General features: G+C 35.9%; 1 protein-coding gene across 3 annotated transcripts in view; it reads right to left on the minus strand.

Moving 5' to 3' along the window:
- GLCCI1 (glucocorticoid induced 1) overlaps positions 1–12,320 on the minus strand; it is a 95,015-nt gene continuing 82,695 nt past the window's right edge. For 2 of the 3 annotated variants that reach the window (XM_055137131.1, XM_055137123.1), the window contains exons 7-8: positions 4,033–4,153; positions 1–2,871 (exon numbers count right to left, since the gene is read on the minus strand). In XM_055137131.1, coding sequence (XP_054993106.1) covers positions 2,526–2,871; positions 4,033–4,153 — 467 coding nt within the window. In that variant the 3' untranslated portion in view covers positions 1–2,525. The remainder of the gene's footprint in view (positions 2,872–4,032; positions 4,154–12,320) is intronic. The other variant, XM_055137136.1, reaches the window with a different exon arrangement.

Raw genomic sequence — 12,320 nt, forward strand, 5'->3', positions numbered from 1 at the left:
TCCAGTTTTACTAATAACTTTATTTAAATAAGACACAGGAACTTCTATACTGAAAAAATACAAAACAAAAGCCACACGTTTTCTTGTGTAAAGCCATATTGTATAGTAACTCGAATACTGTTCAGTGCAGTGGCTAGAATTAAACAGTACAACTATATACAAAATTTAAACAACTTCTGACAAATTTCTACAGCTGGATGTAGGATACATTTGAGCTCAACAACTTCTGGGAAATTTACATGGCAAAGCATAAGCTTTAATACATTTGGTTCAGAACTTTAATATATGCTAAGGACAAATGTACAACACAATATTTAGTTTCTCATGAGAAAATAAAAGCACACCACTATAAATATACATTAGATTTCATCACCAAAAACATATTCAGTTCATCTTTCAGAAATTCATATTGATACTATTGCATCTTATTTGGACAAAAGCAGAGCATAAGATCAACACATTATATAATGCTAAACCAGCTATCAGAAGTTAATGGAGCTCATATTTATCTTACAGAACTAATAATTTTTCCCTTTAACCATAATCTACAAAATATAGTATTTTCATCAAGGCCTGAGATTATTAGGGTTAAAGGTGTCTGCTATTGAAAAGATTGTTTTAAAAGGTTCCCCTGTGACAATGGCAAAAGTAAACTGAGTTCTTTTCCATGACAGTCTCCTACAACATAACACTGACTAATTTAAAGGAGCCAGAATGCACCTTCACGAGAGAATATTACGGCAAACTTTGGTGGAAAGAAGATAATTGGGATCGTCACAAAATAATACACAGAATACATACACACAAACATATACATATATACTGTTTTTTTTTTTAAAAAAAAACAATGGTGTTGCTTTCTTCTTTAACACCCCTTCCATCTTTAGCCTCCTTAGAAAATAAAAACTCAGGAATGACTGAAGGGAACTGAAACGTTCCTGTAACTGTAGGCACCTTATTCCCCTAATTCTTAAGAAAACTGTGCCACACACTTTAGGTGCAGATGAAACAACTCTAGGATACAGTAAACGAAAACCAATGGTATAAAAATGCAAAGCCTCCCTCTACTTTTGGATACTCTTTGTGCGGCAGAAAACAATGTCTGCAAGTCAGACTTCTAAGGGCCATCAGAACTCTCTGGGAGCATTCTTCTTCATGCTTTGCAGAGAAATGAGGTTGAGCCTGCAAGTTTAAGGCTATCTGTCTTGGTTTATGCTCTAATCTAGTCATTCAAAATACTAACAGAACTTTTCATGAAATTATTCTGAGAGGCTTAACTGAGACAGCTTCAATCTTTTATATGTCACCAAATAACCTTCTTACTTACACAGTTCACAGTCTTAGTGAATGCAACTCATATACCTCAACTGCTGGACGAAAACAATGACTGAAACATGTCCTTTCTTAGTCCAAAAATTAAAGAATTCCCTAAAGAGAAACTAAGCTTTAATAGGCATTTACTTAGATAAAACAGTAGCATTTCATGACCCTGATGATCAATAAAAATCAAAAATTTCATCCATCCTGCTCACTTGCTCTGAAATCAAACACAATCATTCTTGTCTGTAAATTCCATCATAAAAAAGTGGAATGTGTCTGTACATAATAGTCCTGGGTATTTTTTGCAACATTATAACAGTCATGAATTGAGCAACACCTGAACTTTAAAAAAGCCACATTTATACATATAGAAACAGCGACTGCATTCATCTTTCTGCTTATAATCATATGACAAAAGTAATCTCAAGACACCACAGATTTGCTGGTTCTCCTCATGTTCACACATGTCCAGGATTATCGTTCTCCTAGGGTTGAACGCACTTCTTATTCTAAAAATGTGGAATGTTATGAGGAAAGGGAAATGTGTAAATGAAGGAAAGACAAAAGAGTGATGTTCCCTCTTTAGCTTTTTAATCTGTGAAATATTTAATATCCCAATATGATATACATTCCAAGTTACCTGAGTTTAGACTTCAATTGAAGTACCTGAAGCTAGGCCATAGGGTGGGCACTGTGCAACTGTTGTGGCCATATGTGTGGGTTTTTTTTTTTGCATTGTATGTAGTACAGAAGTTAGAAACAAACACCTGGATCAATTGTAAACATAATCCTGAAGTACAGTATTTTCCATAGGACAAAACACAGCAAGACATCATCTATTTCGACAGGCAACATTTTGATATAGAGCTTATTTATACTGAAGAATTTGGAATAAAACACAGGACATAGTACTAATCAGTCCGACATACTATGAAATGCATAGTCTCCATTTAAAATGCTGAACGACGCACACATTTTGTAAGCATTACTGCTTTCCACACACAAAAAACCAAGAAAGCCAAAAAACTGAATTGGAGGTCCGTCCCTGCCAAGATCCACGTTCAAGGATACTTTACGATGCTGATAAGTATTTTGTGAGTGGTGGTGGTGGTGGTCAGAAAATTTGTCACTCCATGCAGAGAGATGTCTGAGACCTAGCTCCTAATCCACGGGACGCGGCGTCGAGGCCATCTCCCCCAGCTGGTTTAGATCATCACGTAGCTCTGAGCGGAGATATGTTCTTCACCCTGTAATTCCTGCAGGAGCTGCTGCTGCGGGGATGGCTGCTGGACAGAGGCGTCTGAGGCTGCCACTGTGCTGGTGTCATCAGAGAGAGACGTAAAGGAAACCCGGGAGGAGAGCTGCTCAACGTTCAGGGTGGCCAGAGTTGAGCTCTGGCCTGGGTTAGGCGAGTTCTTGAGCATCAGGTCAGAGGCGGGTAAGAGAGGACCTAGGAGTTTTACAGGACAGAAAGCTGATCCGGTTGGGATGAAATTAACCTTGTTTTTGTCAGGACATGAAAAGAGAGGGGCTGAGATAGGCTGGCGAGACCTAAAACCATAAAACAAAATTGATTTATAATCAATGAAACATCAAACACTTCCTGAGTTCATTGAGAGTGCCTTAACACAGCTAAAATGTGAATGGCAGGGGATGAGGTAAGTGTACACAAAGAAGTAAACATCTTCCATAGCACAAGTCAGCTGACAGACTACTGACGGACACAGCACCGGTGGAGTATCTGACCCAAGAGGGTTTTCCAAAGAACTGGGCAAATTTTGTTTAGCAATCAGTGGTTTTGCTTTTGACCATTTAGGAAAGTTGGGGGGGGGAAATCCCCATTATATCAGAAGAATGACTTTTTATGTTAGGAAAAATATTACTGGAATAGGCATAACTCCACATATTATTTCCGTTATTTTCTGTATTTCTACATGCATACTTCTATGAACATTATCTACGAACAAAGGTGGCACATGGTGGGGGGGTGTTAGTTTCAGCAGTTTCTCAAAGACCCAGTCAACCTGATGTGCAGGGTTCAAAGTCCTTCCTCTCCTCACACTGCAGGGAACTAAGCCACCAACTCCTGCAAGATCAATGTCTGTCCCCTTTGAGTTTCAAGACTACGGGAGCCACCACAGGCCCCTGCACTGGGACAAAGAGATGAGTGAATTCAAGCGCCACAGTCTTGTTCCGAGATATTTTGCCAAGTATTTACAGCATGAACCTCATTCTCCTTTCATTTCTAATTACACAAATTAAAATTTTCAAAAAAATAGATTCTGTGAACAAGAAGGTGAAATTCAATGACTATGCATGCCAGGCAGGTTGCAGGGAAGGAGATTCTTCCCTGTGGCTTGCAGAATCACAGTCATTAGTCTAGCCATACATGGTTACCTATGCTGCGGAGTTTCTTTCTGTTAGCCATCTACTAGTTTTTAAAAGGAAAATGCTCACTGATTAAAATAAAGCTTTTAAGTAGTAAGGATGAATTTCCAAGTTTCTTTGTGTTGGTTTACACAATCTCCAGTAAACAGCCTCTTCTGATCCTTTAATAAACTCTCTTTGCCTGTTCGATTTTCTTTTCATAATTGCTTCTGAAACACATCATCAGCTGGCTGGATAGAGTAGTTGATTCATCTGTAATCAACTGGTCTCGGTAAAAGCTTTATAGCTTTGCAGATCCCAGCTGATAGAAAAGACATTACTTACGCCATTTCCTCAAAGACCTTCACTCGCTCACATCCCTCTGGGGGCTCCCGTTTGAACATGTAGCTGTTGTTTGGTTTGGGAGATGAAGCATACTTGGGTAACGGTGAGCTACTCCCACTGTCTGTAAATTTAAAGCAGTTATATTAACTAGTGATTGAAAGCTCTTTTAAATTAAACTTGATTTCGAAGCAAGCAGCCTTTGCACAATTTATCCACTCTGTCCCTTTGTTTTCACCACAGAGCTTCCTTTATTGCAAAGCTATTTTCTGACAACTTTGTGTAGTACATTTCTTGTAAATAAAAGCTTCGATGCAACAGTAATCTGCCATACCACAGGACATAAAAGGGGAATATTTTGGTCCAGAAAAACTGCATTTTGAATAAAGAGCTGTAATCCTGAAAACAAATACATTATTATGTACTTAAAAGATGTAAATGAGTGGGGTAATATGTACAAGTCATGCAAAAGAACTACAAAAGCTGATAATAATATACAAGGTTCTCTATATTTCCTTCCTCTTCAACCAATTTAATTAAAAGTTTTAGTAATGGAATAATCATTACAAAAGTTCTTAGCCTTTCTAACACCAAAAATAACATGCATATAGGGGAAAAAAAGAGGTTTCTAACACACAGTATCATTTTTCCCTTGGCGTGTCATAAGAAAAGGTAATTGCTCCAAATTTTGCATTTACAATGTCTATATAAAAGAACTTTTGCAGCACAATTTATGTATTTGCTTTTGAAAGATGAGCAATCTAAAAGCATCTCTACTGAATGTTTCTTCTTATCTCTGCTCAAAAAGAAAATTGTCTATTCATGAAATGTCAAAAAACCTATATGAAATTTCTCCCTTTCCTATCTGGCAGCATATTTTTGAAGTTCAAATCCACCAAAATGTGTCATTACTTTTATAAGATCCCAACTAGTAAAGTACATAACCTGTCTACTGAAACACAATGGACCCGTTTAAACAAATTCTGACTCAATGCAAACCAATCTGATAGCTATGATCTACGTTTTTATAAGCATAATATCTACACTAAGATGTTCTTTTCAGATACTCTAAAAGTCAGCATTAGTACCATAATTATGTTTGTCATGATTTTGGTAAGCTGCTTTAGTTTAGGATGCAGAACACAGTCCAGCATTCAGAATCTGAGTATTACGAATTTTTTTCATTAACGTTAATGAAGCCTAATACATGCTTAGAAAGTAGACCCTTGAGGCATACTTACACTGCACAGAGTATTGGGGAATGATTCAAAGAACAACTATGTTAGTCTTAGAAATGCAAATGTATACTTATATTGGATATGGCCACATCTCTGGCTGCAAAACCAATGCCACAAAATAATAGGGCCACACTACCAGGAAACCTAGAAAACCACAGTTTCTCCACCACTGATGTTATGCATGCACCTACTGATACACTTAGTCTCCCATAAGGTACTAAGACTTAGAATTAAATTTAGTTTCTTCTAAATATCATCCAGATTTTAAGGTTTTTCTTAGATTCAATGTTTATCCTATTATTAAACAAATGAGAGGAAAGTAGAAGAATAAGATTGCTTCTTTAAGGATCATATTCTGACTAGAGTTTGAGTTTGATGCTTTTTATTGATGCTAGTCTACATTCTAATGTTTTTGGGGTGTATGTGGGACGGGTGAGGACATATCTGACAGTGCTCAGGGTTTACTCCTGGCTCTGTGCTTAGGGATCGCTTCTGGCAGGGTTTGAAAAACAATAGAGTGGCAGGGAGTTCTAACTTAAATCAGAGCTCTCAAGCTCATATGGGATCACATCACTTTTAGAAAATTCGTTTTCACATTTTCTTTGTGGTTTCCTACTGTAAGAGCAAAAAGTTCATTTTATATACTACATTTACAGGGCTGTGAAAAAAATTTTTGGACTCAGAGTGGTCACACGGGGACATGTTTAATAAACTCTAGTACCGATGAAAAACATGGTCCATGATAAAAAACAAAACCAAAGCAAAACAAAACAAGAAACTGGTGAGACTAAAGCAATGAGCTCAATGTTCATTGCTAAATTTTGTTCACACTAAAGATAGAGCTTGACCTTACTTTACTATCCAAACAAACAACCGGGCTGAGGAGACACAAGAAAAAGTTGCTATGGTATTAATGCCTCCATGGAGAGTACTGCTGGCAATAACACAGCCTCTGGGTCCTGCAGAATCAGAATCATCATTCTAATGCTGTTAATGCCAGCAATGGGGATGCAGCCATGCCAGGAGTCAGGGCCCATCTTACTTTCACTGAACAGTTAACGGTGTTCTGAACCCTCTGTCTTACTACATCACCAAGCCTACCACGTGATTTTTTTCTCACAACTTCATTGGCAGTTTTAAGGAACTTCCCTGGATTAAAAAAACTTACATATGAGTTGGATAGCCTGAATGACTATATCCTCCTTAATAATCTATATTATTCAGTACTAATTTTCTTTTATAGATTTGCCAAATTCAGGTTAAAAAAATAATCAGGCTAAGTATGGAATCAGAGGGACTATAAAGAGGAAAAGGGAATGGAGACACCTTGTCTACAGCTCCAGTTCTTCCAATAGTTGTGTAGTTGTGGGATCTCTGACACAAATACCTCTCTGAATTCTCTAATTCACTAATAAATTGCTACTCATAGTGCTAAAATTATGTAATTCTTAAAATTCATCTAACAACATAAAGGAACACACTATCAACATAACACCAAAACATATTTTCGCTTTATTAAATGACATGCTTTAAACATAATTGTAGGAACCAGCTATTATATTCATTCCAGACTTAGATTCCTAATGCAGTCATTTAGAACTTGATGCTAAACTTAATAAACTTATTTTTGTGTAAGAACAAAACAAGTGTGAAGTGTGCATGCCTGCTCAGATCATTCAAGATAAAAATCTCATGGTTATCTTAGTTCAATTCCTTTTATTCACAGCATGATAAATTCTCACATTCTTTTATCTCACAGTAGGATAAAACAATCCAAGTGAAATGTGAATGTTTCTAACAACAGCACAGCCCATCTCAATAAAATTGAATTCTATCAAGAAACATGATCTCACTATATGAATACATCTCACTATTTTTATTGATTTATTTTAAAATCACCCAAATCTGAAATCAAGAGTATGGAAACATTTTATCAGCTATTATTAAGTAGCATATCATACTTATTTTTACTACTAAAATACAAGTAACTCATCAAATATTTTTAAACACATGGTAGTGAATTAAAACAAAATAATAGAAAAGTTTTAAAGATCGGTATTCCATATAGAAACAGTACCATTAAAAAACACGTTTTTTTTAAATATAGTTTAAGGATTTGCTAAGCTTTCACAAAATAAATAACATTTTTATTAAGTTGTATACTCCACAGTTCCAGTACAAAAAACCATGTATTGATTCGTTTATGTGGTTAAGTAGGCAAAAAAACCTTTGATTAGTTCTACTCTAGCCCTGAGCCATTTAAGTATGCTTTATTTCCTACTATCAGATTCCTTTACCAAAATAAGTTAATTCTAAAGCAAACAATTATAGAGCAGTGGCTCTTAATTCTGTTCTTGTATAAGGTTTCACAGAAGATGTTTTAAAAATCCTAATAAATGCCAATGTCTAGACCTCATTTCTAGGGGATTCTCTTGCACTGCAAGGTGTGGCCTCAAAACCATAAAAAACAAAACAAAACAAAGCCTTTGGGAGTTTCACTAAAATAAAAAACAAAAGCATATGCCTGGAAGGATCCCTTGACTCATTAAATTAGAATCCCCTAGAAATTTTGTTTCTGAGGGAAAGCAGAGTAATATTTGGAGTACTAAAATCCCCGGTCTTTGATTGCCTAGCATGAACTCTGCCAGCTAGAGCTGGCATCCTTTGGTAAACAGAAATCTATCATTTTGAAATTAAAGCCAATTGCCTAAAGTATGCAGATTCTATCTACAAACTGCTCTAAAAGAAAATATCACTATAGTATGTGAAACAGTAAATAGTTGAATGTAAGTCTTATTCACTCTACAGAGTAAACGGCTAGGAAAGTGAGCACTGAGTTTAATCAACTATACTCAATGACAAACTAAAAGTATGATTACAAATTAGCCAATAGAGCTAAGTTTAAAGATGTAATTTACTATTAGTAGACCAATAAACAGAACTGCTACTATGGTATTAAAATTACTTCCTTTTATTTAGGAAATGGAGTTATAGGCTGTATTGTAGTTTTACTATTGAAATCATGAGAAAAACATGACTGTAGAGTATTTCTTGGCAACAAACTCTTGGAACCAATAGCATTACTAACTAATAAAAGCCTTGATTTTAAGTAAACTCCAATGCTAGATTATGAATAAGGAGAACAATGAGTTCTTAAGAACAGGCTCTATGTTTTCTCTAAAATTTCAAAGTGAATCCCTAGTGAAAATGGTATAGAACTTTTAATAAAACCAGATATCAGCAACAGCTAAGAACTCCTTCATCGATTTTTGCTCAAGAGGGCACCAGTAACATCTCCATTGTGAGACTTGTTATTACTATTTTTGGAATATTGAATACCACGCTAGCTTGCCAGGCTCTGCCTTGCAGGCGGGACACACTCAGTAGCTTGCCGGGCTCTCCTAGATGGACAGAGGACTCCTTACAAAGAAGAAATGACATCATGACCTTCGGTACACTTTTTAAAAACTTTGCTTTGTAAGACTGTGTTCTGAGGGCTGGAGGTGTGGCTCAAGTAGCAGAGCACAAGCCTTGCACTTAACTAGACCCTGATTTCATCTCCAGCACTATGAGGCCCATCCCCCACCCTGTACTGGTGAATGTTACCTCCATTTTGAATAATCAAGAGTCAACTTATATTTCAAATGTTAGGCCCATTAAATATTTGTCATCTGTGGCAGTCTTTAAAATTTTAATCACATAAACTAAATGAATAACTTATTACAGTTGCTGATGAAAGAAATATATTAGAATTGCTCCTTTCTTTTGTGTATTTATAATTGGTACAATGCTTATTCTCCAAACATAATCATAATTTAGAACAACATCCTGATGTCTTTCAAATATGCCCTACCAGATTCATTATTAACCTAATTCAAGTCTCTCTGAATCTGTCTGACAAGATGATTAAAAATGAAAGCAAATCACTTAATTGAGGGATAGTTCGCAAACCAATCAACTGAAACAATGAAGTAGCCTGATGTTCCTGTAGAAGATCTTTGTTGTTATCTAGACTCCACAGAATTTAGGAAAGTCACTTCATTTCTCCAAGCCTGATATTCCCTATTTAAAAAAATAATGCAATGTCCTTGCAAGTTTGTGGAAAGAATACTGAGCGATAACAAAGGTTTACAAATATTACATAAATACTTAGAATTATCCTCATGGTACTAGGAGGCAGATGCTATTATTATACCTAATTTACAGGCAAGTACACTGAAATACAGAGAAATTAAGCAACTGCCTCAGGGACATATAACTGGTAAGTGGCAGAGCCAGAATTTAACCTGGCAACTCCAGAGTCACAGTTCATTAGTGTTACAGTATCTACCTAAGTTTTGATCTATTTTAACTAAAGTTAGGAGAAGGTTACCAGATGATTAAGTTCCTTCCAATTAAACATTCACTGAGTCTGCCTTCAGTTAGTTTCACAAGGAGATACAGTGGAAAGAGTGGACTCTATACATCTCTCTCCTTAGAGGGAAAAAAGAAGAGGGAAATAGTTTAACAGAGCCCCCTTTTCAAGTAGGCTTAGCTGATACTGTGTTTTCTCCACAGGCATAATTAAAGTGGAAAATCAGACAGGTTTTAGCAAGGTTACTCCCTTTGCCCTAATACGAATAGAAAAAATGTGAACTCCATAGTTTCTTTTCCAACTTGGGCCCATCACTAAATTAGTTTCTCTTAATTTGGTTACTCTTTGTTTATTCTCTTTATGTATGTGTGTGGGAGAGAGAGGGATACGGAGGAGTGGACATTCAAACATTCTTCCTGGCTATTCAAAAACCTAACACAATTAAACAACTAAAAGGACACCACCATTTTCAACAAAGCTATAAATATAAACCTTAAAAATAATGAACCTGCCGTGAAAAAGGTTTTAAAAAGGAATGCCAAAGTAGTCTCTTCTGAGTAGAACTCCATTAGCACCATTATTCCAGTACAGAGATAAGAGATTAAATGTGTGTGTGTGTGTGTGTGTGTGTGTACATGCTGGCATGTTAATAAATTCTGATCTGCTTCCAGATTTAAAACTGCTAGTATGAATTGTATTAATTAGTTTTGAATTATGAATAATAACATCCTCAGAGAGAGCTAGCAGAGCATCTGCCATTAGTACAAGTTTGAACATTTTCTAAAATATTGGTAGGAGAAAGCATTTATGGATTCTTTTATGTATTGAGAGACAATGAGAATAAATGTAACTTTATAGTTATTTTGAAAGAAAAGGAGAGAAGATGACTTTAAGTATTTAATTATAGAACAGCTAGTTTTAATTTACACACAACTCCATGTTGGTGAAGTATCCCTAAGCTCTTTGTAATTTCACCACCAAGAGGTTCTCCTAGGACAGCAAACATCCCAGAAACCATGTGGAGAAAACATTTTGATAGAGGAACATATTAAAGCTCAAATGTAGTGATTTTCAAGTTGGGGCTGTTAGAAAGAATATGCAACGTTATCATGCAGAGAATAAACAGCTGAAATATATGCAGAAAGGAAAAAGCTATCAAAGAGAGTCTCGGCTAAAGGTCTACAAAGGGTTAGTCCTACATTCTGCAAAGAGAAGATAAACATTTCTTTTATTTTCTTTCTTTTTTCCCACTCTTGGGACTAAGGGCTGCTGCTCAGTTTTAACAGCCAAAGTTTAAAATATTAATATTTATGAGTTAAAGAATGGCACGAGTTAAGCAGACTAATATGACGTCGACTTAAGAAACTCCATCCACATGACATGCATTATTCTAAGATAAAATAGAGTAAGTTCCAAGTAACCAATTTATGGACTCAGACTACTGCTAGAATGGTTATTGTTAACTACATAATTAGAATAATCAATGTTTCCACAATATCGTGCAAAATTGAAGGATTTTATAACAAGTGCCTAAATGAACTGTGCCAAAGATCAATATAAATGACAGATTGGGGTCAAGATTTTGTGGTGTGTTTGGCTACCATTAAGTAACACTGGTAGAGTTCCTAAAAGAACTAATATTAGTGATACTGCCATTCACATTATATAAAAAAACGTTTGTTTCATTTAGGCATGCACGATAATGTGGAATAATTTGGTCTAACCCTATGGATATATTAAGATGACGCCAAAATAAGAAATACTCCTAACCCTGGGCTCTCCACCCAGACCATAACATAGAAACTGGTCTGTTCTTGGGTTAGCCTGGCAACTCTATACATGATCAGACTCCCTTCAGTGATTAGATCACTGAGAAAGACACAGAAGGAAAAAGCCCAAACCTGAAAACAGTCTCTTAACAACTGGAGCTTAATCTATGGAATATTTTTATCTTGGCATTGTGACTAAAATAGCCATAGGAAAAAACAATATGCTGATAAACTAAAATTATTCTATAGTTATCAAATTATATAAAATTCATGAAGAAGAAGAGATTAATGTTCATTTCCTTTTCTTTCTTTCTTTCCTTTTGTTTTTGGATCACACCCAACAGTGCAAGGGGCTACTCCTGTCTCTGGACTTAAGGGTGGTTCAAGGCAGTACTTGGTGGGGACCACTTGGTGATAAGAAGAGAACTCAGGCTTTCCACATACACAGCAATCATCCCATCGATGCATCTTTCCAGTCCCAAAGTAGGTTAGAACAGACATGAAAAAATGTTAACCAAGTCAGGGAAAGAACAGTATGTAACTAATGGGTACAGCAGAAAAGTTATTGGCTCACCAGCATCTCTCAACAGAACCTCTGGACAATGGCTATTCCCTATCCCTGCACTGCACACCTACCAGGTGCCTAAGTGTCTCTGAAGCAGCCAAAGTAGAACAGAACAATTTTTTTTCCTTCTGAAACAAGTTCCAAGTCAATCGTAATAGACTGTAAAATTATAGTATCAATTGTTTTCATACTTAATGATGCAAACCTGTTAGAAATCTTTAGTCTCCATCGCTTTCTTACTGGAAATAGAAACAGACCAATATACGCTTTATTGTGAAAAATGCAAAATTATTATAGCATCTTTAAAATTAAGCATATTCTAATTTTAATTATATTTTTTCTCTAATCATAAAGAGTAAAACTAT

This window comes from Sorex araneus, chromosome 1 (assembly GCF_027595985.1).
Source record: "Sorex araneus isolate mSorAra2 chromosome 1, mSorAra2.pri, whole genome shotgun sequence".
NCBI classification, from domain to species: Eukaryota; Metazoa; Chordata; class Mammalia; order Eulipotyphla; family Soricidae; genus Sorex; species Sorex araneus.